A 25888-nucleotide genomic window follows, 5' to 3' on the forward strand; every position below is an offset into this window, starting at 1 on the left:
AGTGTGGAATGGCATGACCTCCAAACTATGACAAATTTGAAAGGCACATTTATAAAATGTTGAATTCTACAGCTGTATCTGAGTGCTTTCTATGGAGGGCTTTTTATAATTCAAATCTTGGTGTAGCTGGTCTTCCAAGTGTTGTTTTACAAAGGATCTTCTCTGAGTTCAAGAAGAATTCAAGTAGTTCACAAAAAGTAGGGTTATTTTTCAATGTACCTATCTGGTTCTTTTTAGAACTCCATGAGAGACAAGGGATATCAATGACAAATCCAATGATGGCTGTGAACCCTCTATTGATGGCATCGGGTCAGCAGAGGATCCCACTGATTCCTTCACCATTTGGACCTCCATTTGTGGACAGGTATATCTCTCCAATACAATAACCCAATCAAAGGAGGAAATGGATTATCATTTACCCCTAGTGTCATTCTAATGAGATCCCAGTGAACAGTGGTGCAGTAATTCAAATGAGGTCACACTGCTACCCTTACCTTCCACACTTCTGCTACCACTTCTGACCTACTCACTCAGCAAGTAACTAGCAGGTACTTAAAATGTGACAGGCATTGTGCAGGTGCAAACATGGGTGTATTGCTCTTCTAGGGTTGCCACAATAAAATGCCACAGGCTGGAAGGCTTAAATAGCAGAAATTTATTTCTCCAGTTCCAGAGGATGGAAGTCAAAGATGAAAGTATCACCTAGTGGGCTTCCGGTGAGGCCTTTCTTCCTGACTTCTAGGCACACATCTTCTCACTGTGTCCTCTACTTTTCTCTAGGTGCAAATGCAGAGAGCGCTTTAGGGTCTCTTCTTAAAAGACATCAGTCCTATACTAGGGCCCCACCTTATGATCTCATTTAACTTTAATTGCCTCTTTGAAAGCCTTCAATGTGTGAATTTAGGGGGAAACAGGTAAGTCCATAACAATTGGATACCCTAGATTTTCTGTGACAGAATTATTCTTTCTTTTTACTCAGAGTACAATTAAAAGTTTGGTTTTTTTTAATTAAATTCTTTTATCAGTACATTGTAGGTATACAACACAATTACATTTCTCATTGGGAATTGTACCTTTACATAATGCATCTTTGTTCTTATTTTTTCCCCATTCCTAGCCCTCCCTTCACGTCCTCCACCCTTCCCTATTTACAAAGACTTTCTTTCCATTTTTTCCATTTCTCATCATTTTTCCTTTCCCTTCTTTCCTTTACCCTGCCCCTCCCAATACCCCTACCCCTTTGGACCCTTTCTTCCTATTTTACATTACCGATTATTCATTCTAATCATTGGTACATTTTAGGTATACAATATAATGACATTCATCATTGCAAATTTGTACCTTTACATAGTCTCTCTTGGTTCTTATTTTTCACCCTTGCCCAGCCCTCCCTTCAACCCCTCCATTCCTCCCTATTTACAAAGATTTTGTTCCTATTTTTCCGTTTTCTCATATTAATCCCATTCCCTTCTATCCTTTCCCCTAGCCCTCCCACTTCCTTCCCCTTTGCCCCTTTTCTTCCTATTTCACATTACCTATTATACATTTTAGTCCTTATTTACACTTTCAGTTTCTCACACCACAGAAACTAATCAGTACTTATACATGTGTGTCCTATTTATTTCACTTAAGAGTATTGCCTCAATGTGCATCCACTTAGCTATAAATGTCTCTAATTTCTCATTTTTTATGGCTGAGTAGTATTCCATTTTATTAAAAAACTACATTTTCTTTATCCAGTCTCCAGTTGATGGGCATTTGGGCTGTTTCCAAGTTTTAGCTATCACAAACTGTGCTGCTATAAACATGGGCATACATATATCACTGTGGTATGATTCTTTTAATTCTTTGGGGAAGATCCCCAGCAGTGGAATAGCAGGGTCAAATGGGACTTCCAGTCCTAGTTCTTTGAGGTATCTCCATACTGATTTCCACAGTGGTTGCACCAGTCTACACTCCCACCAGCAGAGGAGCAGGGTTCCTCTTTCCCCACAGCCCTGCCAGCATTTGTCATTGGTTGATTTCATGATAGCAGCCATTCTTTCTGGAGTGAAGTGGAATCTCAGCATGGTTTTCATTTGCATTTCCCAAACGACCAGTGATGTTGAACATTTTTTCATGTATTTATTTGCTATTTCTACTTCTTTGTCTGAGAAATGTGTGTTCATTTCAGATGCCCATTTTTGGATTGGGTCTTTAAATTTGGGAGGTCTGATCTTTTTAAGTTCTTTATAGATTTGAGATAGTAGACCTTTGTCTGAGGAAGAGCAGGTGAAGATTTTTCCCACATTGTGGGTTGTCTCTTCACACTGCTGGTGGTTTCTCTTGCTGTGCAGAAGCCTTTTAATACGAAGAGATCTCCCTTGTTGATTGTTTGTGCCAGTTCACAGGCAACTGAGGTTTTGTTCATAAAATCTTTTCCTACACCGATGTCTTCAAGGGTTCTACCTAACCTCTGTTCCAACTGGTTCAGAGTTTCTATTTTAATATATAGATCTTTAATCCATTTCTATTTTAGTTTAGTGCATGGTGAGAGATATAGGTCTAGTTTTAATCTTTGGCAAGTTGAAGCCCAATTTTTCCAGCACCATTTATTAAAGAGGCTATCTTTCCTCAAGTGAGGGTGTTTGGCTCCTTTAATGAAAAATGAGATGGCTGAGTGTGTCTGGCGTTGTTTCTGCACCTTCTAATCTGTTCCAGTGGTCCTCAAGTCTGTTTCTTTGCCAGTACCATGCTGTTCTTATCACAGTAGCTTTGTAGCATAGTTGCAGGTTGGGGATTGTGATACCCCCTGCCATGTCTCTGTTACCTAGAATTGCTTTTGCTATTCTGAGTCTCTTCTTGTTCCAAATGAATTTTTGGATTGTTTTCTCAAGGTCCATGAAGTATGCTGCTGGGATCTCAATTGGAATTGCATTAAATCTATATAGCAGTTTTGGAAGTATGGCCATTTTCACTATATTAATCCTTCCTACCCAGGAGCAGGGGATGTCTGTCCATTTTCTGATAGCATCTTCAATCTCTCTTTTCAGAGTGCCATAGTTTTCAGAGAAGAGGTCTTTGATTTCTTTTGTTAGGATGATTCCTATGTATTTCAGTTTTCTGGATGCTATTGTGAAAGGAATTATTTGCCCTATTTCTCTCTCAGTGAGTCTGTCATTGGTGTAGAGGAAAGCTATTGATTTTTGTGTGTTGACCTTGTAACCAGCTACTTGACTGAATTTGGTTATTAAGTCTAGAAGACTTTTGGTGGAGTTCTTGGGGTCTTCTATATAGAGTATCATGTCATCTGCAAATAATGACAATTTGACTTCTTCATTACCTATCTTTATTCCTTTTATTTCTTTCCCTTGTCCAATTGCCGTGGCTAATGTTTCCAGAACTATATTGAACAAGAGTGGTGATAGTGGACATCCTTGTCTTGTTCTTGATTTTAGTGTGAAGGATTTCATTTTTTGACCATTTAGTATGATATTGGCTGTTGGTTTTTCATAGATGGCTTCTATCAGTTTGAGGTAGAGACCATCTATTTCAATTTTTTTGTGGGGTTTTTATCATAAATGCATGTTGGATTTTGTCAAATGCTTTTTCTGTGTCTATGGAGATAATCATATAGTTTTTGTCTTAGGCTCTATTGATATAGTGTATTGCATTGATTGATTTGTGTATATTGAACCATCCCTGCATCCCTGGGATGAATCTCACTTGATCAGGGTGTATGATCTTCTTGATGATCTTTTGCATTCTGTTTGCCAGTATCTTATTAAGGATTTTTGCATCTATGTTCATTAGTGAGATTGGCCTATAGTTCTCTTTTTCAGTTAGGTCTTTCTCTGGTTTGGGGATCAAGGTGATGCTTGCTTCCAGGAATGAATTTGGGAGTATTGCTTCCCTTTTGATTTCATTGAAGAGTTTAAACTGTAGTGGCAGCAGTTCCTCTCTAAATGTCTTGTAGAATTCAGCAGTGAAGCCAGCAGGGCCTGTGCTTTTCTTAGTTGATAAGTTTTAAATTACATTTTCAATTTCATTGGTTGATATTGGGTTGTTCAGAATTTTTAGGTCTTCTTCGTTCAACTTTGCTAATTCATATGTATCTAGGAATCTGTCCATTTCTTCTGTGTTGTCCATCTTATTGGCGTATAGGTTCTGGAAGTAGGTATTGATGATCCTGTGGATTTCTGCTGGGTCTGTTATAGTTTCACCCTTTTCATTCCTAATTCCATGGATTTGGGCCTTTTCTTTCCTTTTTCTGACAAGGTTGGCTAAAGGTTTGTCAATTTTGGTGATTCTTTCGAAGAAGCAACTCTTGGCTTCATTGATTTTTTGTATCATTCTCTTAGTCTCCATTGCATTGATTTCTCCTCTGATCTTTATAATTTCCTCCCTTGTATGAGCTCTGGGATTTTCCTGCTCTTCTTTTTCTAGAAGCCTGAGGTTCAGCATTAGGTTGTTTAATTGGGCTCGTTCTGTTTTCCTAATATGCGTATTCACTGCTATGAATTTCCCTCGTAAGACTTCTTTCATTGTGTCCCTTAGATTCCGATATGTTGTATTGTCATTGTCATTTAATTGAAGAACTGTCTGATTTCTTTTTTAATTTCCTCTGTGACCCATTGGTTAGTCAGAAGTATGTTGTTCAATTTCCACATGTTTATGAAATTTTTCGAGTTTCTTTTGCTATGGATCTCCAATTTCATCACACTATGGTCTGATAATATACAGGGGATAACTTCAATTCCTTTGCACTTACTTAAACATGTTCTATGTGTGAGTATGTGGTCTATTTTGGAGAATGACCCATGTGCAGCTGAGAAGCATGTGTATTCTGATTTTGTGGGGTGGAAGACTCTATAAACATCTGTTAAGTTCATTTGTTCAAGAGTTCAATTGAGTTCTAGTATTTCATTACTTATTTTTAGTCTAGTTGATCTATCTATTTGTGACAGTGGGGTGTTGAGGTCCCCCCCCTACAATTGTATTAGTGCATATATGACTTTTCATGTCCATAGTATTTGTTTTATATAGTTGTGTGCACTAGTGTTTGGTGCATAGATATTTATGATTGTCATCTCTTCCTCTTGGATTCTTCCCTTTACAAGGATGTAGTGTCCTTCTTCATCTCTCTTAATCAGTGTTGGTTTGAAATCTACTTGATCTGCAAAGAGGATAGCTACTCCTGCTTTTTTTCGGGTTCCTGTCACCTGAAGTATTGTTTTCCACCCTTTAACTTTCAGTCTATGAGTTTCCTTTTGAATTAAGTGTGTTTCTTGTATGCAGCATATTGTTGGATTTTGCTTCTTGACCCATTCTGCCAGTCTATTTCTTTTGATTGGTGAATTGAGACCATTAACATTGATGGTTATAACTGAAACATATTGACTTGTCATTGCCATGACTTTTTCTTTTTGTTGGGTTCTCCCCCTTTCCATTTAATTTCTTGTCATGCCAGATGGGTTCATTCTGCTTTGCTTCCTGGGGTTGTGATCCTCAATGTCTGTTCCTAGGATATTGTCTAAAAGTTTTTGGAGTTCTTGTTTGGTATTCATGAAGTTCCTAAGGTGCTCTTTGTCATGAAAGTATCTTATTTCCTCATTAATTTTGAAAGATAGTTTTGCAGGGTACATCAATCTGGGTTGGAGGCTGTTTTCTTTGAGGGCTTGAAATATGTCACTCCAAGCTCTTCTTGCCTTGATGGTTTGTGTTGAGAAGTCTGCTGTGATTCTGATGGGATTTCCTTTGTATGTGATTGGTTTCTTTTTTCTGACTGCTTGTAGAACTTTGTTCTTCTGTTGAGTTTCTGGAATCTTAACGATTGTATGCCTATGTGTAGATATTTTTTTTGATCAAGGCTATTTGGAGTCCTATATGCCTCACTTATCTGTATGTCAAGCTCTTTTCCCCTTTTTGGGAAGTTTTCTGCCATTATTTCTGTGAAGAGATTTTTTATGTCATCTCCACTCTCTCCTGTTTCTTCATTGAGCCCAATCAGTCTTATGTTATTCTTCTTTGCATCATCTAGCAGCTGCTGGATTGATTTCTCATGTTCCCTTATAATTTTGAAGCAATTTTTCTTTTCCTGTTCACTAATTGCAATCTTATCTTCTATATCTGAAATTCTGTCCTCACATTGTCTCATTCTGCTATGGAGACTTTCAATGGAGTTTTTCATGTCCTGGAAATCTATTTGCATCTGTTTTATGGATTCCATTTGTTTCTTATGTTGGGATTCCATCATGTTCCTGAGCTCCTCTCTAGATTTATTAATCATGTCTTGCACTAGGGGCACAATTTCTCCTGTTATCTGAGAAATTATTTCTGATTTCATTTTTTCCAGATCCCCTTTTGTTGCCAGCTCTGTGATCCAGGTGGTTGAGTATGAGTTTTCCATCTCATTTCCCTTTGGGGTTGCTGTAGGTGATCTGGAAGTCTGGTTTTGAGACTTGTTTACGTGTTTTCTCATTTTGACTGGGACAGGGGGCTGTTAGCGCCTGCACGGATTACCTCCTCTGAGCTGGGAGAGGTGGGACAGGGGCCAGGAGTAGCGGTAGGGATGGTGACCCAAAAGCCCTTTCCTGTGGGCTGGGAGCAGCGGGAGGGATGGTGGTGGGGGAGCCCCTTCCTCTGGACCAGGAGCAGTGGGATGGTGGCTCAGAAGCCCCTTCCTCTGGGCCAGGAGCAGCGGGACAGAAGGTGGCCCAAAAGCCCTTTCCTCTGGGCTGGGAGCAGACGGAGGGATGGTAACTGGGAAGCCCCTTCCTCTGGGCCAGGAGCAGCGGGACTCAGTACCTTGGTCTATTGGTCTGGTGTCCTCTGCGTCTTTGTAGTGTGGAACCAGGTGGCTGCCTGCCTGCAGCGGGCTGATTCGGCATGTTCCATGCCACTCAGGACCTCAGTAGGGCGTGGGCAGACCTGCCTGTCTGCAGCGGGGTGATTCAGCATCTTCCTCGAGACTCAGGACCTCAGTAGGGCATGGGCAGACCTGCCTGTCTCGCCTTGTCAGTTACTCAATGCCTCAACCCCTGACGGTGAACCTTAGAGAAGCTTTCAGTGATACAGCCAGCTGTGGCATACATGAGACTTGCCATACATTTGCTACCACTGCCTTAACCCTTCAAAAGTCAAATTAAAAGTTTTTTGATTGCACACTTTGGTAATAGTCTTTCTTCCTTTTTAAAGAATATCTTTAACATTCTGAGAAAAAAATAGAACACATTATTTATTCTTGTCCATGGAGTGAACAGTAAGTAAAGTTGAGCTTCTAAAGACACTGAAGTTTGGCAAAATGCATAAATTGCCCACCCAGATAGTCAACCATTAATCTCAGATGGCAAACCCAACCTAGGTATACCCATGAAATAAGAACAGTTTGTGCTCTGAACAGAACGCTGGTCATGAAAAATCAGAGTAGTGTTGATTTGCTTGGATCTTTTCCCCCAGACACCCCTAAAACTTTCCTTCCCTGTTTTCTCTGTTTTATTACCAATTGAGTCGATCCTTCCTTAACAGAGTCCTTCCTCCTAATCTTTCTCACCATATTTCTACTTCAACCTAGAGACTGCTGGACTTTTGTACTTCAGTTTAAAAAGAGATGGTAGAATCCTATATGGCAATTAAGAAAAACAAAACACCTAACTGCCTAAGCAATGGAAATTGTGTACAACTCTGTTCGCATTTTACCTATTTTAAATCTTTTTTCCCCCAGAGATGCTTTGCCTTCTGTTGCACCAACTGACCCAAGAAGGTTTTGTGTTCCTTCCCAATTTGGATCATCTGTTCTACCAAATATGCCCAATATGCTGCCCAATCATGGCTACTCAGGTATGAGCAATAGACATTTGCCTCTTGTCTGCAGAGCCACAGAGAATGGAACAGCTGCATTAAACCGGCCATGCTTTTACTGCAGAATTCGGAGACACAACTGTGTGATTTTGTTTATGGTTTCTGTAGTTATTACCTAAATTCAAATCATGGTGCCACACTGTGTAACCAAGTGTCATTACTTAACTCCCCTAAGCATCAATTTACTTATGGAAAAATAATGAAGAATTTACTGTCTAACTTATCCTACACATGAAGAACAGATAAGGTTATGAGGAAAGGAAATTTGAGTGCTAATGAGGCTCGGGGTGGTTCACATGGCCTGGGTTGCGAATGAGGCTAAGTGGTACAACACTCACCTAGCATGCATGAGGCCATGGGTTTAATCCTCAGCACTGCAGAAAACAAAACAAAGTGAAAAGCATATGGTGTCAGTGAGATCTTGGCTCTTATTCTGAGTGAAAGGGGAAGCTTTTTAAAGAGTTTGGGCAATGGAGTGATGTGGTCTGACAAGACTTAACAGGATCATTCTGACTGCTGAAATGGGAGTGAACTTAATAGGATCAAAGTTCAGGGTATAAACTGATAGGAGTTAATGGGCTATTAGAATAGCCAAAAGATTGTGAGGGCTTGGGTAGGAAGTGCTATATTAAGAAATGATTGGATTCTGTAATTAGTTTGATGGCAGAAACAACAGGATTTTCTCACAGTTTGGATGTAGGTGGTAAAAGACAGGTATCAAAAATGACATCAAGAATTTTGGTTGTATTAATGGGAGAGGTGAAATTACTATTCAGTGAGTTGAGAATGTATGAGAGGAGCAGAGTTCTTGGGGAGGGAGGGTCAGCTTGCTTATACTACATTTGAAATTCCTAACAGACGGCTATGTGGAGATGTCAAGAAGGCAGCTGAAGCCAGGGGTACTTCTAGAAAAAAATATGGAGATATATTACTGGAAGCCATTAATAAACATGAGACTAGATAAGACCATCAATGCAGTGAATGTAGATGAAAAGTACAGAGAATGATCCCTGGGACATGTAGAGCCCAAAAGATGAAGAGGAACAAGCAAGGGAGAAATAGATGGAGCAACCAGAGCTGAATGAAGAAACCCAGGAGAGTATTCAGGCCTAGAAGCCAAGGGAAGAAGTATCTTTAAGGGTGGAATGAGTAACTCATTGAGCAAGTGAGATGAGGACTGAGAATATATCATCAGACTTAAGAGTTTTGTGGAGGTCATTAGTGATCTTTTTCTTTTTGCAGTGCCGGGGGTTAAACCCAGGTCCTCACACATGCTAGGCAAGCACTGTACCACAACCCCAACAGTGATCTTGATAAGAGCAATTCAGTAGAATAGCATCAGTGAAAATATGACTGGTAAGGCTTAAGAGAGACAAGGTAAGAATGTCCTCACAATATTGAGGCAACAATTGCCAAATCTGATCCCCCTAAAACTATATTCCTCAGTTTCTCTTTGTCCCTGTTCTGCAATTGCAACAACTTTTAGTAGATAGAACAATGTAAGTGAAAAACCTGACACAGAAAGAAACATGATTTGTGCCTAAGCCAGTGAAGAGACAGAGCTGCCTGGATCTGAGCATGTTGCCTTCCATAGCATCTAATTTAACTGCATTTAGATTGGCCTTCCAAACCAGAGCCAGATCTGAAACTAGACCCACCCAATGAACTAGAGCAAAGACTACAGGAAATAGGCCTGACAGCAGGTCCTGGATGAAAGCTCCATTTGATAACAAGACCCCAGCGATTTATAGCCCATGATTTCCAGCAATAGGTCAGCAAACTAGCAAAATAGTTGTGTTACTGACTTAAAGAATCACTTAGTGAAACAGAAAACAGAAATGGCCAATATTTAGATATACAGGCAGACAAGTTGCCCATCTCTCTGGGGGACATGTAGGTGAAGTCTTCTACCTCAAGGGTGATGTGTAAGAGTAGCAAAGCCCAGACTAGGCCTCAGCCCTACAGAAACTGAGCTACTAAGTTACCAAAGTAGAAGCTAACCAAGAATGTATTTTAAAAATTGAGGTACTAGCCCTAACATTAATGTCCCCAACTATACAATACAAATATTAATGGACATGAAAAACCGAATAAGCACTAATACAATTGTAGTGGGGGACCTCAATATACCACTGTCACAAATAGATCATCTAGACAAAAAAAATCAACAATGAAATATTAGAACTGAACCAAGCTTTTGAACAAACAGATTTAATAGATATCTACAGAGTGTTCCACCCCACAAAATCAGAATATACATTCTTTTCAGCTGTATATAGGTCATTCTTCAAAATAGAGCACATGCTAGCTCATAGAACATGCTTAAGTAAGTGCAAAGGAATTGAAGTTATCCCCTGTATGTTATCAGACCATAGTGGAATGAAATTGGAGATCAATAGCATAAGAAACCACAAGAACTCTACAAACACATGGAAATTGAATAACACTCTCCTGAACAACCAATGGGTCACAGAGGAAATTAAAGAAGAAATTAGACAGTTAATGATAATTAAGTTAATTAAATGATAATGCCAATACAACATACTGGAATCTATGGGACACAAAGAAAGCAGTTCTATGAGGGACATTCATAGCAGTGAATGCCCATACTAGGAAAACAGAGCAAGCTCAAATAAACAACCTAATGCTGAACCTCAGTCTCCTAGAAGAAGAAGAGCATAACAAACCCAAAGCTCATACAAGGGAGGAAATTATAAAGATCAGAGCAGAAATCAATGCAATGGAGACTAAGAGAATGATATAAAAAAAAAATCAATGAATTGAAGAGTTGGTTTTTCAAAAGAATAAATAAAATAGATAAACCTTTAGCCAACCTTATCAAAAAAAGGAAAGAAAATGCCCAAATCCATGTAATTAGGCATGAAAAAGGTGAAGTCACAACATATCCAGAAGAAATCCAGAGGATCATCAATATCTACTTTGAGAACCTGTACTCTAACAAAATGGAAAACACAGAAGAAATGAACAGATTCCTAGATACATGGAATTACCAAAGTTGAATGAAGAAGATATAAAAATTCTAAACACCCCAATTACAAGCAGTGAAATTGAAAGTGTAATTAAAAATTTATTAGCAAAGAAAGCCCAGGTCCTGATGGCTTCGCTGCTGAATTCTACAAGACATTTAGAGAAGAACTATTGCCACTATTCTTTAAACTCTTCAATGAAATTGAAAGGGAAGCAACACTTCCAAATTCATTCCTGGAAGCAAACATTACTTTGATTCCAAAAGCAGAGAAAGATTCAACCAAAAAAGAGAACTACATCTATGTTCCCTAGTGAACATAGATGGGAAAATCCTCAATAAGATACTAACAAACAGAATACAGAGGGTCATCAAGAAGATCATACACCGTGATCAAGTCAGATTTATCCCAGGGATGCAAGGATGGTTCAACATACATAAATCAATAAATGTAATACACTATATTAACAGAGCCAAGGAAAAACAACATATGATCATCTCAACAGATGGAGAAAAAGAATTCCACAAAATCCAACACCCATTTATGATAAAAAAAAAAAAAACCCTACAGAAAATTGGAATAGATGGTCTTTATCTTAACCTGATAGAGGCTAGCTATGAAAAACCAACAGTCAACATCATACTAAATGGTCAAAAACTGAAAACCTTTGGCCAGGGATTTAGCTCCATGGTGCCACCGCCTGCCTCACAAGCACAAGGTCTGGAGTTCAATCCCTGTTACCAAAAAACAAACAAACAACAACAAAAAAAAACCCTGAAAACCTTCACACTAAAATCAGGAACAAGACAAGGATGTCCACTATCACCACTCCTGTTTGATATAGTTCTGGAAACATCAGCCACAGCAATTAGACAAGAGAAAGAAATAAAAGGAATAAAGATGGGAAAGGAAGAAGTTAAACTGTCATTATTTGCTGGCAACATGATACTCTACATAGAAGACCCAAAAAACTCCACCAAAAGACTTCTAGATTTAATTGCCAGATTCAGTAGAGTAGCTGGATACAAGGTCAACACTCAAAAATCAATAGCCTTCTTGTACACAAATAACAGAATCACTGAGAGAGAAACTGGGGAAACAATTCCTTTCACAATAGCATCCAAAAAAATGAAATATCTAGGAATCAATCTAACAAAGAAAGCAGAAGATCTTTACATTGAAAAATACAGCACTCTGAGAAAAGAGATTGAAGAGGATATAAGAAAGTGGAAAGACATCCCTTGCTCCTGGGTAGGAAGAACCAATATAGTGAAAATGACCATAATTCCAAGACTGCTATATAGATTCAATGCAATCCCAATTGAAATTCCAACAGTATATTTCAAAGAACTAGAGAAAACAATCCAAAAATTCATTTGGAACCAGAAGGGACCTACAATAGCAAAATCAATACTAGGCAACAGAGACATGACAGGGGTATCCCGCTCCCCAACTTGAAACTATACTACAAAGCCACTGTGATAAAAACAGCATGGTACTGGGAAAGAAACAGACCCGAGGATCAGTGGAATAGATTAGAAGATGTAGAAACAACTCCAGACATGCTCAGCCACCACATCTTTGACAAAGGAGCCAACCATCCTCACTGGAGGAAAGATGGCCTCTTTAAAAATGGTGCTGGAAAAACTGGATTTCAACTTGCCAAAGATTAAAACTAGACCCCTATCTTTCACCATGCACTGAACTAAAATCAAAGTGGACTAAAGATCTAAATATTAAAACAGAAAAACACTAAACTTGCTGGAAGATAAGCTAGGTAGAACTCTTGAAGACATTGGCATAGGAAGACTTTATGAACAAAACCTCAGTAGCACGGGAACCAGCACAAAGAATCAACAACTGGGATCTCATCTCATTAAAAAGTTTCTCTTGGGGGGCCAGGGATTTAGCTCAGTTGTTCTGCTGCCTACCTCAAAAGCACAAGGTCTGGAGTTCAATCCCCAGTACCAAAAAAAAAAAAGTTTCTGTGGGCCAGGGATTTAGCTCAGTGGTTCCACCGCCTGCCTCAAAAGTGCAAAGTCCTGATTTTGATCCCCACTACCAAAAAAAAAAAAAGCATCTGCACTGCAAGAGAAACCACCAACAGAGCTAAGAGACAACCTACAATGTGGGAAAAAGATTTTATCAGCTGCTCCTCAGACAAAGGTCTCTATCTAGAATATATAAAGAACTTAAAAAAATCAGACCTCCCAAATATAAAGACCCAATTCAAAAATGGGCATCTGAAATGAACAGCCATTTCTCAGACAAAAAAGTAAGAGCAGCAAATAAACATATGAAAAAATGTTCAACATCACTGGTCATTCAAGATATAAAGATGAGAACAATACTGAGATTCCACCTCACCCCAGAAAGAATGGCTGCTATCATGAAATCAACCAGTAACAAATGCTGGCGGGGGTGTGGGGAGAAAGGAACCCTTCTCCATTGTTGATGGGAGTGCAGACTGGTGCAACCACTGTGGAAATCAGTAGGGAGATACCTCAAAGAATTAAGGCTAGGGTCCCATTTGACCCAGCTATTCCCCTGCTGGGTATCTTCTCCAAATAATTAAAAGAATCATACCACGGCAATATATGCACACCCATGTATATAGCAGCACAGTTTGTAATAGCTAAAGCTTGGAAACAGCCCAAGTGCCCATCAACTGGAGACTGGATAAAGGCATGGATTTTTTTATGAAATAGAGTACTACTCAGCCATAAAGAATGAGAAACTAGAGACATTTATAGCTAAATGGATGCACATTGAGGCCATACTCTGAAGTGAAATAAAAAAGACATACATGTGTATGAGAAACTAAGGGTGAGAAGCTAAAAGTGTAAATAAGGATCAAAATGTACAATTGATAATGTGAAATAGGTAAAAAAGGTCTAAAGGGGTAGGGCAAGTGGGAGCAGTAGGGGAAAGGAAGAAAATATGAGAAAAGGAAAAAAAATGGAAACAAAGTCTTTGTAAAGAGGGAGGGGTGGAGGGGTTGAAGGGAGAGCAGGGGAATGAGGAAAGAATAAGAAGCAAGACATATCATGTAAAGGTACAAGTAGCCAGTGATGAATGTGACTGTACTGTATACCTAAAATGTACCCATAAAAAATGAAAAAAATTGAGGTGCTAGGTAGGAAGTAGATTAATACATTTGAACTAGCATTAAAATTAATGTTGCCTACTTAGGAAAGAGAAAAAAATTGAAATAAGTTTGGTGAGTCTACTTTCCAGAGGGTCCTAAAATCTAGGCAATTAGTATTGTGCCCTCCAGCCTGGACTTTCCACTTGGGCTTTTTCAGCATTCATGGCCAGTATGCCATGGGTTAGGAGTTTTATGCATTTTAGCTGTCTAAAAGGGAATATTGTGAAGCCAATGAACTAAAAACAAAAAACAAACAAACCTAGAGCTTTAGGGTTAGAGGGTTTTTAGAGGTCACCTTATTTCACAAATAACAGAGAACTTCATTTCTAAAAAGAGCTCAAGGTAAGCTATTGATAGGAGTTTAATAAGCTCATCTAGGTCAGTATGAAGTGAGTATAAGAAATGGGTTTCATCCTCATGATTTTACCCTCTTAGGGACAACAGATTTGCACATGTAAAACTGTCATTGAACAAAACTGTTAAGTACACTTTCTGTATTTACCGCTGTTAGGTCTGTAGACCTGTACTAGTCTGTGAGGTGTATGGACAAATAAGAGAAAGCAAAGGCTTAGAAAATTTCACAGCAATTTGACAGGGTAATTTTAGGTCTGTTCATCTAACAATTTATCAATTGTTTATGGTTTTTTTGCATTTGTTCCTGTTTTTATTTTAATTTCCTAGAAATTAGTTTTGTTGCACTTTTATGGAAATGTAAAAAGAAAAAAAATTTAAGCCAAATGTGGTGGTGCACACCAGTAATTCCAGCACTCAAGAAGTTGAGACAGGGGATTGCCATGAGTTCAAGGCCAGCTTAGGCTACATAGTGAGTTCAAGACCAACATGGACTATATTGCAAGAACCTGTCTCAAAAAAGAAAAAAAAAAAGGAAAGAAAGAATGAATGAATTCAAAACTGGTCATTTGCCATAGATAGTTTGAAAGCACCAAGATAGACGGTAAGTACTTTGGGAGTCCAGAGCAAGAGGAAATCAGTATACCATGAAGTTACTAGGAAAAAGAGAGCTTTGAAATCTGTAACGCTGCTATTGTTATTTCAAGATATTTTGGAAGGCTGATATGAAAAAAAGGATCTAAGTGCTTCACAATTCCATTGAAATTATTCTAGAAAACATGTTTGTTTTCAAATGGAAAAAATTCATGCTTTTAATTTGTTTGTGGGGTGGGATGGTGGCTTTCTCTTTTAAGGTTGGGGCATTTTACCATCTGAATCGATAAAGGCAGTGACCAGAAGGAATGAAATGATTCAAAGGCACCATACTGCCAGGTAACAATGTTGTTTTATATACTTTCTATTTATTCACTGTTCATTTCTTTTATATATAAAACGAATGAATGTGCATATGTAACAAGTGACTACACACACATAGTTATACACACCATGATTTCTTACAGAAAATATTTCAAGCAGACACAAAAAGAAACATACAAACATCTACACAGGTTGGCTAATGATAAAAGTAAGAATAAAAACCACATAATGAAGCTAACAGTAGTATTAGGCTACAGACTGTAATCGTTCATCAATGTCCCATAATTAAAATTTCCAGCTATGATTCCTCTGAAATTCATATTGGCATTTCTGTCTTAAATTTAAGACTTCAGTTCTGCCAGAAGACAGGAGCCAAGTTTTCCAGTCCCCACTTCAAACTACATTGTCAGAGTGCAAACAACGTAGTATCAGTCCGAGACTGGCCTTCATCTATAGCAACCAGGACAATAATGACTGGGATATGGCCCCAGGGTGAAAGAAGGAATAGTCAATTTTCTCATGACTGAACCCTAAGGAATCCAGGTGATGACCATTAAACAAAGTGAAGTAAGCACAAACACAAGCAAATCTTCAGCCACTCACATTGACTTACAACCACTAAGACCTGCACTGAGTAATTGTTTTTCGAGTCTTGTTAAGATTGCTTTCAAAGGGTTTTAGAACTTCCTCCCAGTCCTTTAGTCTCTTTGAAAGTTAATGTCTACACTGCACCACCTGCACCCCTGCTAAATTGGCACCATATATTTATTAGAAGTCACTTTCTGAAGACTTGGATTTCCATAATAAGATTCAGACAAACCCTTCACTTTCAGATCTTCCTCCAAAGTCTCCCTCCCATTGGCTTTGTGGAGAATTCCTGTTTCTACCAAACAAACTTCAGATAAGTAGTGAGTACAGGAAATGTAGAGATGCTGTCTTAGGGAAGGCAATAAAATGATATTTCTAATGGTTTCTTTTTTGTTGTTGTTGTTATGCACGTATTGTTTTATTTTTAGATCAGAACTAGAAATGTATACTATTTACCAGCAAAGAAGAATGGAAAAAATGAATGCCAAGGGACTAGCTGGCCTAGGGGTACCATTTCTCTACAGTTCTAGCTTCCAGGCCGGCTCAGCCACTTATCATGGCAGGAGCATGCTCCCTGCCAGCAACCTGCAGTTTCACAGAAGTGCCCTCAGGCACCTTCAGGAAAACCCTGTTCTCTTGGCAACCAGATCACACATTATAGAGAGGTGGGGGCAGAAATATCGACCCAGGAGAGGCACAGGGAATCAGAAGCCTCTAGACAGTGATACCGAGAGTTCCAAAAGTCAAGCAGAAGAAAAAATCCTAGGCCAGATGCCTGCAATTCCCTATGAAGAAGATGAGTATGCAAAAGACTCAGAGATTGAAGTATGCCACAATCAGAAGTCAAGTGAAACCAACGAAAAGCCAACACCACCTCGTACCAACCCCCGTGGAGCTCTCCAGCCCAGCCAAAAAAACCCCTGGGGTGTTCACACCACTCCCCTGGAGGCAAAGGCCTGGGACTGTGGGAAGGAGGAGGCTGCAGAGCAGGGATCTGAAGACTGTAGTGAAGAGAATGGGGGTTGCGCTTCAGTTCCTCCACCACGTCTGTCAGGTGGGTGTTCAGGGGCCATGAGCAGATGCCCAACAACCGCAGGTTGTCGAGTCCTTGCCTTATTACCCAGAAGGCTGCAAGTATCAAGCCTCACTTTATCTTTGTTTTACTTAATCCTATTTAGAATGGATTCTTCTTGAAGTCATGTTATGATATCACTTCTAATGAGCTATGTTAGTGACACTAGTCTGTATTTTTGCTAAATAGAGAACTTTCGGCAAAGGGTGAGAAGGCAAGTATGGGCAAGTACGAGCAAAACCTACCAGAATCTTAAATTAAATTCCTAATTTAATTTACTGTTAATTTCTCAGTACAAAACAAAGGGGCCTTTGCTTAAAAGTATGAATTCTACCTCCCTGTATAGGTATAGGAAAAAAATAGCCACTGAATCAGAGCCTTTACCTTTCAGTGTCTATTACTATTGTGATACCCTGTAATCTAAAGTATTGTCTCACTACTCCTCAAAAACACACACTGAATACTCTCTCAGGACTTATTTTTTTTTAAAGCTGGTATGGGGCATGGTGGTGCACACCTGTAATCCCAGCACCCAGGAGGCTGAGGCACAAGGATCACCATGAGTTCAAGGCCAGCCTGAACTACATAGTGAGACCCTGTCTCAAAACACTAAAGAAAATAAATTTTAAAAATAGAAACAAAATGGGGGAAGTGTTTAATCTAGCCACCATACCAGCTGCTTCCCCACAAAGTTTTAGCTTGCTATTCTTATGAAGGTGTAACTAAATTCTTACCTCACCTAGAGAGCATTGTAGACACAATATCACACAACATAATAGTGTTGTGAAATCCACAGGGCCTTTCTCCTGAAATCTGAGGAAAGATGCAGCAAATCTGGAATTCTTTCTCTCTTGTAATAATGCTGTCATTGAGGTTCCTTTCAGAGGAGGAAAAGAAAAGCAGCAGCTAAACTTTTAGAAAAAAATCTCTCAATGACTCTGAGTATCTGTCTATCAGGGAAATTACAAATGCTCATGCATGGAAAGACACTCTGTGATGGCAGACTTAAGGAACTTTATATCACCATACATAAACCTGTGCTCTAAGCATCCCCTTTTTCTGGAAACTTTATACCACAGAATAATTGCCTTTCCATTTTTTTTTTTTTGGTACCAGAAATCGAACTCAGGTCCTTGCGCTTGCAGGGCAGGCAATGGAACCACTGAGCTAAATATCGGGCCCTGCTTTTCCATTTTAAAGGGACACTCGCCCTGGTTCCACCTGAGGAAAACCTTCCTTTGGATGCAGATATTCAGAAATGGACCGTGGATGACGTGCATGACTTCATCAGAAGCCTGCCAGGCTGTTCAGACTATGCCCGGGTAAGTTAATATTTAAGCATTTTCATAAAATTAAAAGCTTAAAATATATTTCCTGTATAATTAGTTTTTTCAGGCGTGTACTTTATTCAGGGAGGATTCCTGCTAATCTCCCACCCTCACGTTGTTATCTCCTCGAGACAGGTGCCTCTGATTGGTGGACAAGGGCCACCTGCCTGCCATCGAGGGAGGCTGGGAGCGTCACTGTAAAGCTTTAGTTTCTGTCCCATCAAGACTCCTGAGAAATGGGAATTTTTCCAAAATTAGAAGGTTTAGAGGTCAAAAAGCTAAACGAATGAGAAATGCTTGCTACATTCCCTAATCATACATGTAACAAACATATTCAGAGCACATACTTCGGTATCAAAAGTTTTAGGCCATTCATCCTAAATAACAGAAATATTATACTTTCTTCTACAGAATACAAGGGGGAAAAGAATTGGAAAGTAGGAAATTAACTATTTATTACTGTTTTATTTTATGTTATTTTACTTTACTTATTTTTTGCTGTGCTAGAGATTGAACCCAGGGTCTTATGCTTGCTAGGCAAGTGCTCTATCACTGAGTGACATCCCTAGCTCCTTAACTATTTTTAAATTCTAGATTTGTGCTGAGTGATATATAAAAATGCACACACACATCATTCAATCTGGTATATAAATATTTCTAAAAATTATTTTTAAAAAATTTTCAAGACAGATGGAAAGGAAATCAGCCTCAATTATACAGAAAAACTGGTGATGAATATCATAGATTGTAGTTTTTGAAGTTTATGTCAATGCTACATTTTTATACAGTTTATTTTTGAGTGTTTTAATAACAATTTTAAGCAACAAAGTGCCTACTAAATTTTTGGTTTACATATTAAAGGAAAAGAAAACAAGAAAAGGAGTTTATGGCTAAATTGCCCCCCCCCCCTTTTTTTGAGGCAGAATCTGTAGTCCAGGCTGTCCTTAGATTCACTATGTAGCCCATGCTGGCCTTGAACTCACAGCAATCCTCCTGCCTCAGCCTCTCAAATGCTGGGATTCAGTCATGAACTATCATGACCAGTTTAATTGTTTTATTATTAACTGGTACTAGAGCTGACATTTTTCAGATCTGTTTTTCTTTATTTGTTTGTTTTGAGACAAGGTCTCACTTTGTAGTGGAGGCTGGCCCTGAGCTCACTATGTAGCCCAGGCTGGCCTTGAACTCAGGTGGATCCTCCTACCTCAGCCTCCCAAGTGATGGGATTATAGGTGTGCACCACCAAGCCTGAAAGCAACCCTTTGTGTCATAAGTGTGTGATTGCTGACATTGGTGAGCTACATTTATTGGAACTTTGATTATTATTAATGAGTGATCCATAGTTATAAAAGTACAGTTAAAAATAAAAACTTTTGCAATCATGTTACATCTATTTTACACTTTAGAATCTTTACTGGCCAGCTTTCCATTGCTGGGACAAAATACCTGACACCTGCAGCTTGAAGGAGGAGAGGTTTGTTTCAGCTCACAGTTCCAGAGGGTTCACTTGACTGGTGGCTGCAAGGCAGAGACATTATGGCAGAGGGGATGGTGGAGGAAAACTGCTCAATTCTTGGTGTCTGGGAAGCGGAGTGGATTGGACAGAGCCAGAGGAAGGGGCCAAGGACCAGACACAGTCCCCAGAGTCACACCCTGGTGTCCCATTTCCTCTCTAAGGCCTGGAATCCTAATAGCCCATTCAACTCTGATGGGATCTAATCACCTCTCTTAGAGTTTCTTAATCCAGTCCATTTGACGATGAAGGTTAACAGCACAAAATCCCAAACATCCCCTTGTAAATGATGCACAGAAATCTCGTAAACACGCATCCCCCAAACTCTGCTGACTTGCTCTCTCTCACCATCAGGATGGCAGCACCCCCTAGAAATGACATCAGTTATTTCTAGATGTTTCTCGAATGTGAGAGGAACACATTTTAAAGTCTTCTCCCTTCAAGCTGCTGCAGGTGACATCAATTGTGAGGCTCAGCTGCACTATCGTGCATTTCCCAGTGCTGGCCCCAACTGAGTGCAAAAGCGCTGATGCACCGCTGTCTGCCCACAACTCTCGAGAGGACCCCCACCACAAATGTCCATCAGCTCACGCTGACAGCCACCTCTTTACAAAGGTTGACCATGCCCCCGGGACTTTGGAAGTTACATCCACTGCCTTCCCTTCTGTCCTCTTCCTCCCCGCTTCTCTGCCTTAGATGCTCCTCAGCAATGTCCAACCACCAGCCTCCTGCAGGTAAAACAAGAAATTTAGAGAAAAAAATTTTTAAAGACTACAACTAAAACCCAAAGCTCCCACACCACAAGTGAACTCTTTAAACAGACATAGTGAGAGGATTGGTGGCTCAGCTACTTAGGGACATACAGGTCCTGAAACACATTCACATACTGAATGACTGTCTAGTTCAGAGAATCTAGCATATAAAATGTTCTATCTCTAAAAATAACTGAACTTACTAAAATATGTGCACATTTATATCCTGCACATGGCCCAAACTGATCTGATGAAAATGAAGGGGACACATCTCAGGGACAAGGATGTGTTCTGTGTCCTTGTCCCAATCCCCCTGTATAGTTGCCATGGCTGGGGTTTAGGCCTTCACACAGTTCAGTCCTGGCTGCCAACCTCCTGAAAATTTATCCATGGGTTTCTCCTTCTTCGGACACTTACAAAGGAAAGATAAATGAGGTGAGATTTCCACCACCAATATAATTAGCCACTTTCATCAGCACCTCTTTTCCTACATAGCCATTGGATATAGAAGGAAACATCCTGGATCAGAATCATGAAAAATAGCTCATTTTACAAGCTCTCTTACTATGTGTCTTGGGTAACTCAACAGTTTGTACATTGGCTCTGTCACTTATAAAAGCTAATAAGAATAATACCTACTCATCATGTAGTGTGGACTGTGTGACAGGCACTGAAAGTATGGTTGAAAAAAATGATGAATGTTTACATTTTTTTTAAAAGTGTATTACACGGGTCGGGGATTTAGCTCAGTGTCACCATGCCAGCCTAGCAAGTGCAAGGTCCTGAGTTCGGTCCCTGGTACCAAAAAAAAAGTGTGTTACAATAAAAGCCACATTACCATTAATCCCCCACCACATACTCCCCCTCACCCTGAATACACTTATCCCATCATTCTTGCCACTTCTTAAAGATGCAGTTCTGGAAGTCCTCTTTCATGAACGTCATTAATCACACTATTATGGCTGCCTCAGTGTCCTGCAATGACTCAAAATGTTTACTGTTGGTGGTCATTTTGTCTTTGATGAAGAGCCAGGAGTTGCATGGTGCCAGGTGTGACAAATAAGGTGAATGAGGAGGCACTGTAATGTTTTGTTGGGGGTTTTTTGGCACCGGGGATTGAACTCAGGTCCTTGTGCTTGCAGGGCAGGCGGCAGAACCACTGAGCTAAATCTCCAGCCCTGTGATGTTTTTAATGAGCCTGCTTTTCCTTTGGATAGTGGTTGGCAGCAGCATTCATTGTATTTTTTTATCACAACAAAGACATGAAAGGGGACTTCCAGAACTGCTTCAGAAAGTGACAAGAATGATGAGATAAGTGTTTTCAAAGTAAATGGGAATATTTTGAGGGGAATTAATGTCAATGTATCTTTTATTGTAATAAATTTTTAAATTTAAAAACACAGTGTTGTTCGGTCTGTCCTTATAATTTAGATTATCTTTTAAATATAATTTGTACCAGAATTCTGCAAAAACACTTAACCCTATTTTGTAGCCAAGTAAACTGAGCAACAAGCTGGCTAAAAGATAAAGTGTATGGGACCACAAATCTATCTCTTTTCATTACAACCACTCTTCACTGAAGATAGTAGGCCATGTGATTTCCAGCCAGATACCTGTGCCCCTAGAAGTTCACAAGTCGTCAGGTTGATGGGCTGACTAGTCAGGCTAGTGACAGTTTATTCCCTGGGGAGCCAAGAACTGGTCTTTAGCTCTCTCCTGGCTAAAGACCACCTGATCTTAGTTTTGTCATGGCTAAGACGTCGAGCACTGGATTAGTCAGTATTTATGATTATACAACATAGCAAGGGGGCGTGAAGGCAGATGTAGGGAATAGCAGAACTTATGCACTTAATGAACCAGGCTTGGAAAAGGGAGTAAGTATGTATACTTGTGAAGGCCAGGTCACAGTTAACAAGACACCTGTGCTATCTTTCAGGTCATAGCTAACAAGCCACTTGCATTATCACGCTAACGTTTGATCTTGGAGAATGGTTGCACAGAGTCATAGTTCCTCAGCTGCAGTGTTTCCTTGCTATAGAGATGTCACAACCTCATGAATCATTGAGACCTCAATTGTGACTGTTGGCATAGGGAAGTCTTATCTCTGTACATCAGCTGAAAGGTCAATCAGCAATTCACACTTAGACTTTGGAGTGACTCGTCATCTTAATAGCCAAATTAATAAGCCAAATCAATAATATCTAAAACAGACTCAGTGCAGTTTCAAGCTGGTAAGGAGTTCACAAAAGAGACACTTAAATTGTTTTCAATATTTCAAAGAGACACTTCTAAGAGAAATCATACATTTCCCCAAGATGAGGCTGCACCCATCAGCCAACTTTTTTTACTTTGACCTAAATTCCATTAATTATATTAGCCATTCTACCATTTGCTTCATTGAAATAGGAAAAGAAATAATTACTTAATAAATAAAGTTTGTAAATGACTCAACTCTATTACAACACAGGTGCTGGTCCAGGAGATTCCCAAAAAGATTCTATTTTCTGGCCGGTCCTGAGGCATAGCCCTCTGAAATAGGGGCTGAATAGGGCAAATGTGACACATGTGGCTCCTCTTCTCATGGAGCCCATAGTCCCAAAGTGGGAACCAGCACATGACATCACATCACCAGGGACATGCTATAAGCAGGGAGCCCATGGCATGGTGGGAACACACAGAAGGAAATCATGGCCTCTTGAGACAGGGGCCTCTAATATGAGACTGGAAGGTAAGGTAGGGAGCAGAAGGAGGATGGACGTTACAGAGGAACGTTGAAGTTAAGGCCAGAAGCCAGAGAGAATTTACCATGGTTGGAGATAGAAAGGGCCAGATCACAAGGAGCTTGAAGACCTAGGATAGGATTATGGGTTTATTCTAGAAGCACTGAAAATTTTAAGCCTGCACAATTTGCTTTATACTTCAGAAATTATCACTCAGGTTGTTTTTGTGAGAATGGACTGAATGGAACAAGATCAGAACGCAAGTCTAGGAGCAGTGGGGCAGGCAGATAAAAATACTACCTAAGGGCCAGAATTGATAGGACTTAGTTTCTAAGCTAAAGATATGCATATTAGAGACCCCTTCAGCAAGCAGAGATTGTCACATTCAGGAAGGAACTATGAACAATGTGAAATCCAGCCAAGAATTTAACAAATAGAAGAAACAAAAACTGGAAAATGTCCAATGTTCAGTACAGCAGAGGAACCAGGGAGGCTGAGGAGAGCGGGTTTAATGGAAGGGGCAGAGGAGTCAGACCTCAGACCCCTGAAACTGAAGAATGACCAGGAAGTAAGAACAAGCAAGAGAGCATCCAACCCCTTTAAGAAACATTGCTGTGGAGGGGATGAGAGACATGAGCAGAATCTAGAGCTAGTGTATGTGTTGTTGTTGTTGTTGTTGTTGTTGTTTTTATTCATTTAATTATAGTGGAAATTAGTTACATGCTAATGAGGAAAAGCCAGAAGAGAACAGATTGGCAACAAAAGAGGAGATTTTCTATTGAGCGAGGCTCCAAACTATGTGTGTATTGGGGTGGAAGGATGAAGATCCATGTAAACAGGGAGAGACTGTCTTTAAACCACAGAGGGACCCCTCTTCCATTAAACAGGATAGTGGGAGAAAATATAGTTTTTAGGTTCATTGTTCATATTTACAGGAGTTCTTATCTGCTGGTTTCTTTTACTTTTCTTTTTCAAGTTAGGAAATTATGTGATCTCCTAAAAATGAGGAAGGACTCTTTAGGGTCTAAACTTGGAGGAGGGTAGAGAAGGCTTAAAAATAGAAAGAGAGATAGCTCATGAGTGAATATAAAAGGATTGCCAGCCAGGTTGACAGTGGAGATCATAACACTGTGGTCCTACCAATCTGTCCTACCAATCTGGAACCTTTGTCCATCAACAGCCTTCTGAGATTTTGGAAAAAGGAAGGCATGGAAACATCCATGATGGATCAGAACAAATGGGCCCTGCTGGAAAGGTCCAGGGTGACCACTGTCATCTGAATTTCCTCTCCTCTCCTTACCATACACATATGTCTAGTCAGTGGACAGAAGACACTGCATCTGCAAAGTCAAGAGACAACATTGGTCTGTGCCTTAGATACTTTTTGTGTTACTGAGACAAAATAGCCAATACCTAAAGTTAAAGGAGGAAAGGTTTATTTCGTCTCATAGTTTGTAGAGGTTTCAGTCTATAATCAGCTGGCTCCAAGGCAGAGTGGCATGGCAGATGGGGATCAAAGAGTAGGCAGGAGGCAGCAGAAGACAAGCAGCAAAGCAGTAAGTGACAACAGCAGCCTTTTTTCTGTCTCATATTTTATCTAGGCTACAGGAGGATAGCACTCACACCCTTAATCCTAGCATTGAACCATGAATCAATTCCAGCATCACATCCTTGTTGCCAGCATCACACACCCTAGATCCAGCTACCTCTGAAAAGCCCCACCTATGACCGCATAAACCTTTGGGAGAACATCTAGATATAAGCCATAAGATTCCACCACAGCCTCCCAAAGACTCATGTACATCCCTTTGTGTAAAAGACATTTAGTCCATCTCTAAGAGTTGTCAAAGTCCTAACAGTTTCAGGATTGCTGAAAAGTCCAAGTCCAAAGTCTCCTCCAAGACTTAAGGCAAACTCAGCTGTGAGCCCCTGAGCAAATGAAAAGAAATTTAAATACCTCCGATATACAATGGCTCGAGATAGACATTTCCATTCCAAAAAGTACAAAGAGGGGAATAGGAAGGAATGGGAACAAAGCAAGACCAAAATCCAACAGGGCAAACATTAAATCCTATAGTTCCATGTCTATAATACCCTGCACTCTGTGGCAAGTTGTGAAACCCAAAGGGATTCAGCGGCTCTGCCCCTATAGCATTGCCCATGATTGTAGCTCTCATGACCTCTCTTTTGGGCCACCTCTGCTCCTTCCTTGCAGTTTTCCTCACACAATCCATGTACCTGGCTTCTTCCAACTTCTGGGGTCTCCACTGCATCTTTGGCTTCACACTCACAGCTTCACACACTGCCTTCTCAGGGGCACACTGCCTGGTCTCCCAGACCTTCTTCTGTAATCTGGGTGGAAGCCTTCCTGAACCCACAACACTTGCATTTAGTATGCACTTAAAACCAGCACCATATGGATGATACCAAGGTCTGCTGCCAGCTACAGCACCAGCCAAGCTTTCTTCTTTCTTGGCTGTGGAGGTTGAGTGCCTATAAACCAAATCCTGAGGACCAACTTCCCTAGGCTGCTGCCATTCTGGAACATGATGCTCTGGGGCTCTCTTCTCAAGGCAAAGTCTTTCACTTTTGCAATTTTGAGGCTGCAAAAGGTGGAGTCCTGCAAGTTCTTGTGATGTCCTCAGACCATCTTTGTATTGTCCTCTTCTGAA

The 25888-nt window shown here is 40.0% G+C and overlaps 1 protein-coding gene across 1 annotated transcript in view; it reads left to right on the forward strand.

Moving 5' to 3' along the window:
- Positions 1-263: 263 nt before the first annotated feature.
- The window catches only part of Samd7 (sterile alpha motif domain containing 7), a 29282-nt gene continuing 3657 nt past the window's right edge, over positions 264-25888 (forward strand). The window contains 5 exon segments of the mRNA XM_004834574.3: positions 264-364; positions 7703-7818; positions 15180-15258; positions 16260-16885; positions 18104-18225. Coding sequence (XP_004834631.3) covers positions 264-364; positions 7703-7818; positions 15180-15258; positions 16260-16885; positions 18104-18225 — 1044 coding nt within the window.

The sequence above is a fragment of the Heterocephalus glaber genome, unplaced genomic scaffold (assembly GCF_053883595.1).
Source record: "Heterocephalus glaber isolate CG9 unplaced genomic scaffold, H.glaber_assembly_v1.0 deba00001504, whole genome shotgun sequence".
In the NCBI taxonomy this organism is placed as follows: domain Eukaryota; kingdom Metazoa; phylum Chordata; class Mammalia; order Rodentia; family Bathyergidae; genus Heterocephalus; species Heterocephalus glaber.